The sequence below is a fragment of the Chanos chanos genome, chromosome 8 (genome assembly GCF_902362185.1).
Source record: "Chanos chanos chromosome 8, fChaCha1.1, whole genome shotgun sequence".
NCBI classification, from domain to species: Eukaryota; Metazoa; Chordata; class Actinopteri; order Gonorynchiformes; family Chanidae; genus Chanos; species Chanos chanos.
In genome coordinates, this window is record NC_044502.1 from 44,769,331 (window position 1) to 44,786,364 (window position 17,034).

Consider the following 17,034-nt stretch of genomic DNA (forward strand, 5'->3'; position numbering starts at 1 on the left):
GCGCAAGATGAGGGTTCCTCTTTCGGAGGCTTCGATCAGGGCTATTTTCGGCTCATTCTGGGCATTCCTGAGGTAAACCTCACAAGTAAAACTATACTCACTTCCTCTAACGCTATTGTCCACATTTAAACACAAATCATGTGTAGTTTACATACACCTGCATTTAAAGCATGTAACATTGGTTAGTTTTGGATGATGCCTTTGACGTGCTGTGTGTGACAGTCGGCGAGGAAGAGGAGTATACTGTTTAATATGTAACGTAGACAGTGACTGTGATGGACTGGCGACCTGTCCAGGGTGTTTCCCCGCCTTTCGCCCTATGAGCACTGGGATAGGCTCCAGCACCCCCCCGCGACCCTAATCAGGATAAGCGGCTTAGATAGTGAGTGAGTGAGTGAGTGAGTGAGTGAGTGAGAGTGAGTGTAGACAGTGACCTGAAGGATGATCACGGGACGCTAACAGGAGAAGTTGTCGAACCCAAAAGGTCACGGCATGGAACATCGATTCCGTCACACGCAGCACACGTGTGCCGATCGATGAAAGGTCAGTCATTCATTGGAAGCGTACAAACCGAAGAGGAAGTGTGTGAACAGAAGAGAAAAGAACGGGCTGAAGAAACCAAGACCAGACGGAGCAGAATGAGAGTCGCACAAGATCGTTCATTGTTTCAAAAAACCAAAACTGTATTCAAATATTTACAGTGGCATTACAAAAACATATATATATAAACAAATGCACAAAAAGATGAAAGCAAGTTCAGCCCAGTAGAAGGACCAAGTGGGATGACTCTGAAGGCTGTCGCCCTGTGCTTTGAAATGTGAGCTTGACAAACTGCATAATGGGAGCTAAAAAAAAAAAACCTCTTGGCATTTTTATTGTTGTAATTCATGAAGGTTAAGCTAAAAATATTTACTCGTACTGAGTCATGTGTTGCGCAATTACAGCGTCATATTTACATTCAAGCTGCCTTTGCACATTCACGACAGAACATCTCTATAACGTAAGCAAACAGAACACCCACAAATACAATTCTATCAATTACAAATTCATCTGAATTCATCCTTGTCTTTCTGTGACAAAAAAAAAAAAAGCAGAATTTTAACTTTCAAGTAACTACTTGAAAAATGTCAAAAAGATCCTAAAAACAGATCAAACTTGATATACATATATATAAAAACAACATTAAAAAAAGACATAAATTCATGACTTGCAGCTTTAGAATCCAGTTTTTCTGACAAATTGATAAATATAAATTTAGGAAAATTTTGGTAAATAAAAATAGAGAGAAAGAAAGAAAGAAAGAACACACACAGATCGCAACACAAAAACACAAACACACACACACACACAAACACACACTCACACACACTCACACTCAAAAAAAAAAAAAAATGGCACTCGTCTGCGAGTTACATTCATATCAGCCAGCATCATGTTTTTACAACTTCAGACAAAACTTAATGCCTCAGCAGGCCAATAATCAAAGAGACACCCAAAATAAATCTGTCAAAACACACACACACACACACACGCACGCGCACGCACGCACACACATATACGCCCACACACGCACACGTGTCCTTCAATCTCTCAGAAAACAAGTAAACTTTCCCCATCCCTTTCCAGTACTAATTAATCATCCCATTGAGGATCTAAGCACAGTTTAAATAACCCCCCCCCGCTGCTCCCCCCGGCGGCCGCTGGGCCTCAGTCGTTGTAGGGTTTGGATTTGAAGCAGGAGCTGTCCTGGATCATGCTGAGGATAATCTTCTCGTACATGCGCTGCAGGGAGGAGGCGGTAATGATGCGGCTGATCCGTTTGAGGGTTTTGAGGAGGTGCCGCGGGGCCCCCTGCGAGCGGAGCTTGCGTAGGCCGTGGGCCAGGCCTTTGACCAGGTCCTGGTCGTCGTTTCGGCTCTTCCACAGGTGGAGGAGCTGCAAGATGTACTGTTTGGAGGGGCAGGAGCGTATGAGGGCGTGGACATCCTCATCACTCACCTTCTCACCGGGAAGACTCTCCATGACGAGAAGGAGGTCTCCCAGAGTTAGATTCCTCACGTCTGTGCAGCGAGACACCTTCCTCTCACAGTGGTTCACACCTGAAACACAGGGACACACAAGGCTGTCTGTCAGACACCTGGCAGACAATTATGGCCAACAATAACAGATTCTTATACATTCTGTATAGGACAGATTTTTAAAAAAAAAACCCACTGTAAAAAATAACTGTAAAAAAAAAACCAAAAAAACATTTGGTTAGCAACAAGGACCTGCTACAGGCAAAGTTCAGAGAAAAGACTTTACGAGTGAAGAAACATGTTTACTGGGCTTCATCTGGTTTTTACTGGTTTACCATAAATATTGGTGTTCCCAAACACTGTGGGACTGTGTGTTTTTCTTTTTTTCTTTTTTGTGACTCATCAAGGAGTACACTGGGTATAGATTACATACGCTGTCAACAGGAGAATCAATATTATGTTTTAACCATAAATAATGTGGGAGTGTTTTCCAACCCTAAGGTGGATTGGATCCTGCTCATTGGCTGTGTATTTGGCACTGTCTCCCTGCTTGATTTGCCGTCTGTGGGCATGTATATGGCGCAGCTGTGATGAACCAAAATATTTACATAATGAGATTAAACTGTGGGAGACTTTGATGCTTTGAATGATGTCACAGGGTCGTATGAGTATAGTACTGCAGGAGGTTTATGACCATGTTTAAAAAAAGAAAAATTTTTTTAAAAAAAAGGATCTTACTTCATGGCATACAAGCATTGTGAATCAGCGCATCTCCTGATTTCTAACTGAGGTCTCCATCAGTCAGTGAATTCTGACGCTGATACAAGCATTACTGTGACAAAAAAACTGACCTGACATTTCTTGTTTTAAAAGGAAGTAGAAAACAGATGAGCGAGACACACTTCTCAGAAAAGTTAGAGAAGTGTTTTAATACACCCAAGAAATCACTTAACAAGAATAGCCATCAGCACTTCCTCTGTTTTGACAAGACCTGGCAAGCTGGCGAATCAGCAAACAGTGGATTCATTCACAAAGGTACATAGTGTGTCAATTCTTTCGATGTCCTTTATGCCAGGTTCATGTTCACGACATGTTCCTTGGCGTTGACCGATAGGATGCACGACAACTTAAGAACTTGCGTAAGGTCTTAAAAGGCAGCGTACGATAATTGGTCTGGGTCATACTTATAGTGTCGCCAGTCTCCCAGCCAAGACACGGCAAGAATCTATGGCACTATGATTGCCTAATCTGACATAGTGGCTATTGTGAAAGACAAAAATATCATGTAGTCTGATCCCGGGCATTAGCGGCAAAGTACCTCAAGGTTTAAAATTAGGCCCTGCACTATTCAGCATGGATCAGCATTAACCATAAAAATAAAATTCTGATTGGCTACACTGCCTCTCCCCAGTTTACGCCCTATGCAACTTACGACCATCCGTACATACGACCGAAAAAAAAATACAGTTAAAATGTTAAAGAATGAAGAAAAAAATACATGTAAATATAAATATACTTGGTCCTATGTTCGTCAGCGTAGTACAGTATGTAGTACAGTATGTAGTACAGTATGTAGTGCACTGCCCACGGATAGACATGTGATGAAGTCACTGTTGTGGAGGTGGAGTAACACCATGCGTGCTTAGCGTGTGGTTTAGCCCAGCGACAGGAGTGTTATTGGTTGTTATGGTAACCTGCGCCCCCCCCCCCCCCCCCCCCCCGATGTTCTCTGTTCTCCCTCTCTTGCGTTTCTTTTTTTTCCTTTCTGTGATGTACAGCATCGTGGACATCACAGCATCTCTCTCAGTTCTCGATCTCAGTTGCCATTCGCATACGACTTCGACATGCCACGCTAACATACGTCCCACTTACGTCCATTTCGAGATACGACCAGTCGGTCAGAGCTGAACTCGAATGTATGTCGGGGAACGGGTGTATATGTTTTTAAGCCTTCTGTTTAAATGCTCATTTTAAAATCCTAGGTTCTCCAGGGCCCTACAAACATGGCTCTGTTAGCGCTACAAAAAAAACATGTTCCACACTTCAGTCTGCAAATATCAAAGAATTAAGGCTTTGTTTTGCAAAAAAGACTGACCTTATCTTTCGTGACAGTATGGTGAGTCATGCTTTTCAAACGTAATTAAAGGGAATCGGGCAAGACAGGGGTCTGACTTTACACCAGACGATATAATCTCAAATTACATTAGTTCACTCTAAGTTCAAGTCTAAACATCCATGGAAATGCTTTTAGAATCTAATAAGATTTTATGGTCCAGTCACTGTTTTGGTGTGAACGGGAATCATCTCTGAGTCATCGGTTGATAGATAACATGCCATTCTGCCATGGCCCAAGGCAGTGTACCGCGTCCATTCAACTTAAATGAACTCACAAGGTTGTTCAAGCCATCCTGCTCAATGCTCTAGTGAAGGAGAATTCCAAACCCTGTCAGGGCAACTTAGGCAATTAGTTTAAAGTACAGGTGAATCTCTCCTCTTTCTGAGGAATCACCATACACACAGACTGTGCCTCCCAGGAATTTCCTTTGCATAATTAAGATGCAAAGATAAGTTCATGAGAAGCTTGTCAGAAAATGCAATTTTTTTTTTGGGGTTTTTTTTTTCTCTTCCTGTGACTTCTTTGTGTTTGGTTGCAAGGGAGCCCAACCAGAAGGACTTGTTTGCCATTCACTATTGATGTATCGGTCTACACTTAAGCATTTTGCCTTCATGAATCGTCTAGACAGATACTGTTTTTTTATTAGATGAACAAACAATATTTTATACTGAAGGCATTTTGAAAAAAAAGTTGTTTTTCACTGTAATCAGAGAAGGCTATTCTGTCAGAGTGGAGCGCGAGGGGTCACTCAGGTAAAAAGATGACCGGGACAATAAGAAGAGGTCGTTTTTTGGGTCAGACAGACTGGCTCTGACCTTGGATGATTCTGTAGAGTTTATCCTGATCTTTGTTCTGCTCTCTCCACATGCGCAGAAGCTGCAGGACCTGCTGCTGGGGACTGCAGGCTTTCTTCAGACGCTCCACGCTCTTCCAGTCCACCCTACGCCCAGGCAGGCTCTCCAGCAGCCGCTCCAAAGGGACGGAGGCCAGACGCGGAGACGCCAGGAACCTGAACACTGCCTCCTCACACAGCGTGATGTCTGAGAGAGAGACAGAGAGAGACAGAGAGAGAGAGAGAGAGACAGAGAACTTTAGAATTTTAATCCACAAGATATTAGAGCGATCAAAGGAGCTTCTGATGTTGTAGGAATGGAGATGAAAAAGAAAAGCAGCCTTGAAAAACCTTGACAGTTCCAGCCACAAGGACGAGAGAGAGAGAGAGAGAGAGAGAGAGAGAGAGACAAACGTCTGCTTGTAAGCATGAACCATTTTCTTCTATTTCCTTGTCACTTCTTCACACTTTGATCTCAGACGGCTCAGATTCCACCTACACCACACCCTTAGCTCCATTTTCAAATCAGACGTCAAGCAGTCATGGACATCCTAAACAACGCTGTCACTCTGAAGATTACTGTGTGTATGTGTGCACTCAGTATACCCAAACAGATATCAAATTCTCTGCTCAACAGGTCAGTTTTGTTTTTTGTTTTTTTTTTTTCAGCAGTTAATTAAGACTAACGCTGAACTCGAAGTTGCGCCGTGAAACAACGTGCACCTTTCTAAACGCAGTTTAGTCAGAGACATTCTCGGAAACCTGCACGCGAGTGTTTTTCCAGCCCACAGTTTAAACTCAATTCCACATATGAATTTACAAAACGGAACACAGGAGAGATTAGTCAGGGTCCATGAATCTTTAAAAAAAACACAGTTGAGACCAAGCTAAATCGTTTCTTAGAAAAGAGGCAAAGTATAGCAAAACAATGCATTTTGAACCATGTCAGTAATGAGTAATTGAGTAGAAATGACTAATAACCTAAGCAAGCAGTTGGAATATAATTCCTCCAAGCACAGTAATCTCCATATTCTGAGAAACACAGAGACCCCGATTCTAAAGGAATGCCCTTGTTAGGTTGGAAAACTCTCAATCTGACTGGCCGACGGACCACTTTCATCCTCTCCAGAAGGCTGTTTTCGTTCCTCTCAGAGCAATTTATTCTTTTAGCATAAAATAAGAAAAATAAAAAGAGAGAGAGAGAGAGAGAGAGAGAGAGGGGAGAGAGAGAGAGAGAGAGAGAGAGAGAGATACCACCTCTGCTTTCTACTCGGTATGATTAGCTATGGAGCGTCTCGTTTTCTGGACCGTTTCACGTTGTAGCGTTTGGGTCTGTTACAGAACGCAGCCCCATTGGACTTCACCTCTCACTCCCTTTATCTGAACAAAAAGGCTTTCAAATGTTTCGCACGGCAAACCGCCCTGGAAACATCAGCAAGAGAAAGAGAATGTGTCACCTATGGAAAAAGTAACAGCGACACCTCACGCACCAAAATATGTCTCTCCGTCAGTGACTCTGATAGCCCCCCCCACACCCCACCCCCTCCCTGATCCCTTCTCCTTTTCAAAACAGTACTGTGACGTGCTTAACTCCCACAGATGAGCTATTGAATGTTAGCCAAACACACTCACTTTCCTTTTTTCATACAATGAAATCATATCCCACTCAGCTTCGCTTCACAGAGGGGAACAGATTTATTTAACACACACACACACACACACACACACAGTGGGAATGCTGGAAGACGGGGACGAGAGAAAGGAACACACACTCCATGCGGAACTAAAACAGCCCCCTTGTTCATTTATCACCGTTGGTCGCGTTTTGAATTTATGAACGCTCCTTTAAAAGACATGAATCACGTAAAAGTACAACAAAGAGCTTGGCTGAGAATGGAAGCCACATCTGAAAGCTCGTGTTCAGTATAGAGAAGAAAAGTGGAACTGCACTGTAGTGGAGGTGCTGCTTGTGGTGCTTTTGGCCAAAGCCTTAATGTGACTGTGTTACATTTTGGAACACCTCTTCCTTCTTCTACTTCCCAGGCCAGTCAGTTGATCATTACTCATTTAGCCTAACGAGGGGACATGAAATCAGCGGTTCCCATTTCACTTCATGTCATTTTTACTAATGTGAACTCAGTACAGTTCTGTGTGTGTGCGTGTGTGTGTGTGTGCGTGTGTGTGTGTGCATGCGTGCGTGCGTGAGTGTGTGTGTGTGTGTGTATGTGCGTGTGTGTGTGCGTGCATGTGTGTGCGTGCGTGCGTGTGTGTGCGCGCCTGTGTTTGTGCGTGCGTGTGTGTGTGCGTGTGCATGCGTTTGCGTGTGTGTGTGTGTGTGCGCGTGTGTTTGTGCGCACGTGTGTGTGTGTGCGCGTGTGCGTGTTTGTGTGCGTGTGCGTGTGTGTTTGTGCGCACGCGTGTGTGTGTGCGCGTGTGCGTGTTTGTGTGCGTGTGCGCGTGTGCGTGTGTGCGTGTGTGTGTGTGCGTGTGTGTGTGTGTGTGTGCGTGTGTGTGTGTGTGTGCGTGCGTGCGTGTGTGTGTGTGTGTGTGTGTGCGTGCGTGCGGTGTGTGTGTGTGTGTGTGTGTGTGCGTGTAAAGGCACATGTCCGCTCCAGGTTTACCTGTATGACAGCCGGTGTGTCGGTGCGTACACTCGTGTGACGAGTCCTTGGCGTCACTCTCACACACGGTGTCCTCCGTGGCTGACCCTGCGTGCAGTGTCTTCAGGCCGAGCTGGGTGCAGTTCCGATGGGGCACACAGGCCTCAGTGGTTGACGACATGCTGGAGTAGTGACCAAGAGGACACTTCTCACACACTGTGTCACTGATGGGTGTGCCTGTAACAGACACACGCACACACACACACACACACATACACATACACACACACATGCACATGCACATGATTATGCACAAACCGTTATGCAACTACAAACATTATTCAATGACACTTAGCAGAGAGTTTTAAACAGACATGCATCTGGAGTCTGGCTCAAGAAACAGACAACATCGTTTTGATTTTCTTCACTGCACTAGAAGGAGAACAACTTGAGACGAATCTAAACTAGGTTTCACCTACAATGCCTTTAATTTCCTGTGCTGTGAAAGACATTAACTTTGAATGAAACATTAATCTGATCTGAAGAGGAAATCCTGGATATAGTCTTCACGGACGGCACAGTGTGTGGATATGGGAAGAGGAAAGAACAGGCCTGATGGATAATCATCACTGACATCTGAAAGAACTGTTTTAAATGTAAAGACAACGCCCCCCCCCCCGCCCCCCTCCTCTTATGCCAAATTGTAAGTGAGAGTTGATCAAATATATTTCATTTAATTCAGTTATATTTGTATGTCATTTTTATTTATTTATTTATTTATTTATTTTTACAATATCCATCATGACAAAGCAGATTCGTGTGAGACCTGTCGGGATAAGATAAGGCAGAAACCTTAGGAGGAACTATGACATCAGGCTAGTCAAATTAGATGACTGATTCAACCAAGGCCTTTCTTTAGAAACCTGTTTTAGCATCCCAGTGTGACTCTAATCTCAGAAATGAAATTTACCATGTAGCCAGCTCATGGGGTAAACAGTGACAGAAAACAAGAGGTTTCTCCATGGGTGGTACTGAAGACTTTATCTGTTCTCATCACACTCGGATACCACAGTGGGTTTGTGGTTCTCTGTCACAAGGCAGGTGTATGCCTGTGTGTGTGTGTGTGTGTGTGTGTGTGTGTGTGTGTGTGTGTGCGTGTGCGTGCGTGTGTTTCTCAGCTTCTGGTTCACACCAAGCAGTGAACTCATCTGTTTTGAGTTCTTGAAAATGCCTCCAACACACACACACACACACACACACACACAGACGTGTGGAGTTACCTGGCAGGTGTTTTCAGGCTGGACGTCTGCCCAGCTCTTCCTGCTCTCCTCTAACACAAGTCTAAACAAGGTCATGGTAGGGAGGCATTTTCAAACAAATTTTAACCTCAGACATTCCCCTATCCATTACTTTCCATCTTGGAACTGCTGTTAACTCATTTGAAAGCAATTAAAAGTTGCTTCATAAGCTAATGTTTATCATCATACTGTAGTATGCTATAAGCTTAATGTGTATGTGTATACATATGACTGATTGTTATGTGTATGTGGTGAACTGGAGGTGGAATACTTTTTTATTTTTTTTAAATAACATAAAAGTCCATCTTCCCAATATATATTCCCCATTGACCATAGCCGGAGATTGAGGGCTGAGCATGTTACTGAGTGAGTGTGGATACCAGTGGTCTCTGAGCCAGTTTTCTCTTGTCTCTGGAGCCTTGTTTCTGAAGGCACTCTCTCGCCATCTAATGGAGGACTGTGTAAACTTTTTTTTTTTTTTTAATTTGGGGCACATCACTCCAATCCTTGCAAGTCAAACTAAAATATTAAACTGCATTTGGTTTTGAGCATACGCCTTTGATCTCAGCTCAACAAACAACAAAAGAATACAAATGTAAGAAAATAAACGTGGAAAAAGACCAGTCAAACTTTCAGATTCAATGTACTCATTACGAGCAAACAGAAAGCAGTTTCCTCGTAACTCATCATCTGAATAGCTTTTACTCTTCACTGTTATGGAAACCTAACGTAGACTGTTGTTGGCAGAGAGGGGATTTGGCCAAAGGAACCCCCTGGAGGAGATATTCTCCATCTAGGCCAATGGGAGAGAGAGAGAGGTTCAGGATGATTAAAGGGATTTTGCAAGCAAATCCCAAACAAGGTACAAATTACAAGGGCCCATGGTGAACTGGTGCCAGTTCAACTTTGGGTGGGGAGCCTCGTACGACAGCAGCTCAGTGTTGTCTGAGACGTCTGTGCTCCGCTACCACAACCGCCTAACGTAACATATGTGCTTTCTGATACCGGCCATACAAACAGCTGTCAGCCTCCAGGCTACCATCCGTCATTATAATAAAGGTAACGGGGACACGGCCCATGTAAGGTGTGGAATGGGAGTGTCGACAAAAGGCCAGAAACGGACCGTGAGCCGAGACATTAGGAAAGCTAAGGGTCCCAGGTTTAATATAACTGTGTTTTGATTTCCGATATCCTGGGAGCAACAGGGCCTGCAGTGGAAATGGGGTGAAGCAATCCGCTTTAGGGCCATGGAGGAGCAGGCTGATGGGCCGTGAAATGTTTTTTTTTGAACAGTCTGTGCAAGGAGAGAGGGTTGAGGTTTCTGGCTGACATGTGAGAGACAGGAGAGAGAGCGAAAGAGAGAGAGCGAAAGAGAGAGAGAGAGGACTATTTTTCAGTTCTATGAAATCAGTGCATTAAGTGCCTTTAGCTGAATGAATTTCACAGAAAAACAGGAGAGACAGATGAATACCACCTCTGAGAATGTCCAAATACCTCACATCAAGCGATACAGAGGTATTCGGACATTCAGTGAACGAGGTGACTGAGAAGTCATAAACGGCCTATAAAAACAACAGGGTGGACCGGCCACGTGGAGATTTAGTCAAAACAAATCGACGTGAACAGTCTCTGAAAAACAGGCGAGAGCTCTTACCTGGCGTGACAACACCCGAACCAGGGGGACAGGCGGTGTGTTTGACGCAGAACTCCACCAGAAGATGATACCCGGGCATGCACTCGCACAGCCGGTCGTGCGTGCTGTTGCACTCTCTCCGCACCAGCTGTCTCTCCTTGCACACGGTCGTGCAGTACTGGCAGCTGTCGTCCCAGTGCCACTGCTCCGAAAAGTGCTTCTCGGGACAGGGGGTGCAGACGGTCGGACCGTCGGCGCCGCAGTGACGGTGTACGGCCGTGCCCGGCGGGCACTGGTCGCACAGGAGTAGTTCCGAGGTCTTGGGGTCCCGGTACTGGTATTTGGGTGGCTGCGTCTCATGCAGGGCCCAGGCAAGTGACAGGGTAAAGAGCTGTGAACATGGAACATGAATGACAGTGGTAAGATACAATGCACATCGCACGTGTATGTGAATGTGTGTGTGTGTGTGTGTGTGTGAGTTGTGTGCTGTGCCAGTAGTGTTCCTGAGGTTATAAGAGAGAGAGAGAGCCAGCCCACTTGTCACAATGGTTGTGTGTGACCCAGAGGTCTGGAGAAGAACAGAGTTTTCCCCACGGAGTTTCCCCTCACCCGATTGACCACCACAAAAAGAAAACAACACACTGTGGATTTTAATTAGTGTCTGATGTGACTCTTACTGGCTTCCACTCAAAAACTCAAGCTGGCAAAGTTTAGCACATAGTGAGGGGGGGTGGGGGATGGTGGGGGGAAGGGGGGGGTGGCAGCGCTGGGTTGCACAGCAATGTCAAAAAACTCCACTTGCTCGAGTTTTCCAGAACAAACATTGTTCTCTCCACAGCAGGTGGTGCAACACTGTGAGGAAATCATTAGGTCTCTAAAGTTGTCTCTGTCTGGGGGATGGGGCGGGATGGGGGGGGGGCTTATGTATAGAAAAGAAATAGTGGAAAAGCCGGTGAACTTTTAGCCTTTGACTGCACTGAGGAAGGCTGCCATTAGTCGTCATACTGTTCAGCACGCTCAACCAAAATTATATACCAGCACTGGGCCTCTGTCAGCCATAATTACACCATTCCAACGATCTGAGGGGAACTCACAAAAGATGACTCTGGTGGCCCCTAGCCAGCTTAGAAATTCAAACGCTCGATTTGAAGGTATAGCACATTCACCTCAGGAGGACAAGGCATTCTGTTTCACAGGATTCCCAGCGGTGGTCTTCAGGTTTTGGAGCAAAGTTATTTCATAGTTTTACTAACAGTGAGATATTGAGAGAGAAAGAGAGAGAGAGAGTGCTCCAACATCGTTGTTCAGGCCAAAAACGATACAAGTCCCTGTCCAATCATTTAAGAGTAAAAACCATATCAAGACATCTCCTCCAGCAGCCTGAGAAAGCCATTCAGCTGCAACACGACAATGAATCCTTCTCTCTTTCTGTTCAAATATTGCAACAGGCTGAAAAACAACAAAAAAAAAGAAAAGAAAAGAGAGAGAGAGAGAGAGAGAGATGGGACGAAACATCTAAAACTATGCTATATACATCGAGTCCACAGACTGTGGGGTTCTTGGGAACCACCAGAAGTGGTGCCTCGTATTTTGTGTTGGTGGTCTCCTAGGAGATGACACAGGCATGTGATAAGTATGGAAGTCATCTGAGGTAGAGACTAGTGTAGAGCTACAATCCACTTTGACTCCAATATTCTCTCCATTAGACACAGACATAGACACTGCCTGGGAGATTTGGCATCAGACAGACCTGTAGCTGGGTCTACATCGTTATCTTCATCATCATCGTCGACGTGATCATAAAACTATCAGTTTTATACATGCTGTTCAAACCAGACAGGTACTGATTTTTAATATACACAAACTGATTGCACCAGCTGCACGATCTCACAAGTTAGCGAGGCCACCCACAATTTTAATTTTAATTTTTTTTCTGGAAGATGAAAAGAGACGTTGAAGGCACAAAAACAAAAATCTGTCTCTTGTTTGGTAATGATGCGTAACAAACCGCACAATTTTCCCTCCTCCTTCGCTCATGATTTAAAGTGAATGACAGTACGTATGTCACTTTCATGCGTTAAAAATTAGTATGCGAACTATGACTAACAGTGGTTCAACTGATTTTATTTGCTATCTGCTTTTACCCGCACACGGAATACGGTCAGTGTTAAAGTAAGTCCCAATATCTATTGTCTGTAAGCTGATAAATGGTTACAGTTAAATAGCTTGAGGGGGGGGATGGTAGTTTCTTTGATATAACCAAACGCTCCAGTCAACGCTGATATATTTTGTAAAGCGCCAGGTGTTAAATTATCTGTCTTACTTTGAATGTTAAAAACACGAGCAGATGTGTGAGTGACAAGCGTTTGGCACGAGCCACGCTGTTTTGAGAGAGTCCATACAAAAAGACAACAATGACCTTCAGCGGACTGCTGATATAAACGAGGAAGTTACAGCACTCAACTTCCTTTCAGTGTTATTTGTTCCTTTTTGAATAAACGGCGTCTGCCGTATCTTGTTTAATGTTGGCCTGGCCCCCGCCATCCCACAGTTAGATGAAAAACAAATGATGTTTATTTAAAACGTAATCTTTTCAGTGCCAAGACAGCGGTGATTGTGATGGCAACAGCATCAAAGAGAGGAGTTTGGGGAAGTTCTTTAACTTTCACCTGCTCTATTGGAAAGTAGATAACACACTGATAAGAAGCTCACCGTTAGGCCACCATAACGGTGCTTATAATCTCACACTCACTACCCCCCTCAAAAAAAGAGAGAGAGAGAGAGAGATCTTATCCAGCTTCATTTTAATTTTTCGGGTAATCACAAATCCGCATATTTACAACCAACAAAAAATACCACGTACTTGGAAAGTCCATCATAATCTTGTCACGGCCTATCTGGTCATGTTCTAACTTTATCTGATACACATCAGAGCGCGCGCGCGCGCATGCAAATGAACCTGGCATGTTTCACACGCAAAACACCTCACCTCAGACACAACTATTGTTTTCTCCAGCGGCATCTTTTCTGTCGCGCGAAAACAGATCTCAATCCTATGGCGTGTTCAGTTATAATGCTATATACCATCAAGCAAAAGTGAACTGACTTACAGCATGTCTCTAAACAAGTATAGAGTGAATTACGAAACTGTATTACCATCTTATGTCTGATCGTATTTCACTGTAAGTTCCCAGAAAAAAGAGGCTCAAAGGGCAATCAGTCAATATCGTTATATTGTATTAGAAATAACTGTTTATCGCCAAGCAATGGGATGCCTCACAACTGCGGTGCGTTCAAAAGCGCGAGAGGAGCAGCACCCTGACACTTGTCACGTCACACAGTGGTAACCCAAAGTTTAACTGCTTGTCAGTTCTTTCAATGCCAGCATGGTGATGCCAGAGCGGTAAAAACAACTTCTCTCTCAATGGCTCTGGGTGATGCTATTGCCGCAGCACGTAACGTATGGTACATAGCACTTAACATAGCGTTTCTAATCTCTATCACTCGGTGCTAGCTTTTTATGGAATAAACACTTTCTCAGTCACCAGTAAAGTAATATCCAACTTTGTGAATAAAAAAAGAAATAAGAAATGTCACACACAGAACGTCTTTTTTTCCGAACAAAACATTGGCAACGAGACTTTCTTTTTCAGTCATCATAATAGCGTCTTGCCTCCGTCGTCCGTTACGCTTCCATCGTTAATAAATTCACCTGCGTGTTCAGACAGAAAACTCTCCCCGTGAGGCGTCCAGGAGCACAATGATTCTTATAAAAGATCGTATCGCACAACCGGAACCTCTTTGCTTTGATATTCAGATATTCAAGAACCAGCACGTCGGTGACAGAAAATTACACGTTTCAAATAAACAAACCGCTCCTGGCCGTTCTTTTAGAAGTAACAAATAGTCTGACAGCAAGCTACTCACCATGTGATATTTCATTGCTGCCTGTGATCTCATGTTTCGATCATTCATCTGCCCTCCCAAGGCAAAGTATGTTTGAACGACTTCGTTTCCATACTTATACTTAGGGATGAGGTGCCCACCCACTTTAGGGCATAACAGTGTGAGGCTCCCCGTGAGTTTTACTGGCCTTGTCTTAAACCTCGATCCCTTAGGCAAGTGCTCTATCACTCTTACGTCGAGAGATGATTGATCCCCCCCCCCCCGTCCGGAACGTGTTTTTGATTAAATACGTCAGCTGCAGTATTTGAAAACAGTGGTGTTCTAGTGAAGTATTTTACAGTGTTTACAAAATTGTGGCATTGTGGTGGTTCTATCTGACACTGTGATCAAAGGTTCTACCATCAGTAAAGGGCTGACAAGAGGAGGACCTAATATTTAACACTTACATTCTGAATGGACTAAAATTTCACTTTACAGCAGGCATGGTTATAGAGGACCACCCAGAATTCTTACCACAGAAAAGCCACTGTCGTGAAATTAAGAGAGAATTCCTTTCCCTATTTTGTGATCTTCTTGGAACTTTCCTCGGTACAGTGAATGAGTGTATTGAATTAGTAATAAAAGATTTTATGCCCCACCTGTAAAATGTAAAATTTAAACCAACTCATAAAAAATAATGAGATATACTTGGAGAACTAAATACATTTTGATACTTTGCTTTTAGAAATCAGTTTTATGATTTAAAGGAAAAAAAAAAATACTAACTCTACTTTTTTAAATTTAAACCTGATAAGATGTTTACATGCTTTATCTCATTCTCAAAGGCCTGCGTGGATTTCAAATGTTTACATTACCTTGACTTAATACTATTAACTGGCACTAATTTAGACAGTTGCTGTACACCTATTCTGTTATCGAGACACTCTGGGTTCTCAAGGTAAATAGGGACATTTGAAAGAAGACCTTGAACAGCCCATTGTCCTGGTCTATGTTGAACGTTAGGTCGGAGGTGATTACAGGGACACCAGCTGTACGTATGAACTTCAACAGTCACCTTTTTACGACACAGGCACAAAGTGTGTTTGTGATACGTCTGCGGTCTGCAGATGCGCTCTAGTTCGCCTTATGATCGTCCCTTCCGAGAATAACGCTACCCCGATGTCTTCACGAAGGCTCGGCGTGCACATCTGCTCACGGCTTTTTCCAGACAGCCGTACAGCAGACTGACTTCAGAAAACTCTGATTTGTGAGAGCATCTAATATTTTCCAAGTGATTCTGAGATTCGTCAAAAGTTATCCCTTCTTCAAGAAGCAGTTTTTCAGATTAGATTCTGAATAATTCATGATTGCTTTTGTTTTTGTTTTTTGTTTTTTTGTCTTGATTTTTCTATCATGATCTGTTTTGGCTGAAGCAACGTCTCAGAGATTCAGTGGAATCTCCACACTTAACGTTATCTCCTTCGTCAGAATTTTATTCCTAAATCAACAGACCAAGCACAAAATAATATCTGTTTATCATAAATCACACATCTTAAAATCATATGTCACTTTCAGTTTTAGCTCTAGAACACTGTCATATTTGCGTGCGCTTGAGAGCTACAGAGCAGATGTTCTCTGTGGAAGCACAAATACCAGCACTGATTCTGACTGACACTACATCCAAATAAAGGTCTCGGCAGTGCCTACGAAAGCTCTACTGACGCACTGCAAGGTTGGGAGTTCAGACGGTAGGCCACATCTCCGTAGGCCTTCGGTGGATTATCACGCCACAACAGCAAGGCGAGGTTAGGGAGAGACGCACGACTCGACGCCATCGGTGACGCGTGCGAGGGGCTCGCCGACCTGTGGTGAAGACTTGTGGATTCCTCAGCCTTGCGAACACTAACGTGCACGCAGACAAGATGTGGGTGTTAAGATGGTCAACCATTCAATCCTGCGATGCGGCCGCTCGACTGACCAACTAAAAGCAGGCGCCCACACTCCCGTCATAAAAGGACAATCCACAGGCCTACTGGTGGCCACTGCAATTTCCACAGCCTGCTTACTGTACACACTGTAGGATAAACCCACAAAAGCTATAATGGCAGTGCCGCGTTAAGTGAGTTATAGGATTTGCATGCTCCAAATTTGGACTGCATTGTGAGGACGCCATTCCATTGCGTGTGCAAGAGAGGCTTTAAAAAACAATAACAAATGTCTTCTTTCATTCTGTATGCAAAGCTGCCAACTGAAAGATCTTCCATTACTGTCAGCAGTTTCTTTTTAGGTATATAACAAGTAAAACCATTAGGAGATTATCTGGTATAAAGCAGTTGTACACGCATAAAAACCAATTCATTTGCATCCTCTACAGATCGATAATGCAGTCTTGTTCCCAGATTGTTAATCTACACTGCTTTTCTGACAACTGACAACGGTAACAAAACACAATTAATTTCCATAACAGATAGTATAAAAAAAAAATGGAGTAGGAACTTAAACCGCTAAAACTGTTTGCCAACAATAATCAGTTGTGCTCTGCAGACCAGCAGGACAGAGTCAGAGCAGACAGAATTCAGAGACAGAGAGATTCACAACTCAGAAAATCATTTTAAAGATCCCACAGTGAAATTACATCGTTCTCTAAGATTA

The 17,034-nt window shown here is 43.7% G+C and overlaps 1 protein-coding gene across 1 annotated transcript; it reads right to left on the reverse strand.

Moving 5' to 3' along the window:
* Window positions 1–1,707: 1,707 nt before the first annotated feature.
* Window positions 1,708–16,217, reverse strand: LOC115819740 (tumor necrosis factor receptor superfamily member 11B-like). Its single transcript, XM_030783242.1, has 6 exons — window positions 16,101–16,217; window positions 12,047–12,103; window positions 10,519–10,888; window positions 7,588–7,803; window positions 4,950–5,174; window positions 1,708–2,099 (listed from the first exon to the last, which is right to left on the reverse strand). The coding sequence occupies exons 1-6, from the start codon at window positions 16,215–16,217 to the stop codon at window positions 1,708–1,710; spliced, it is 1,377 nt and encodes a 458-aa protein (XP_030639102.1).
* Window positions 16,218–17,034: the final 817 nt, after the last annotated feature.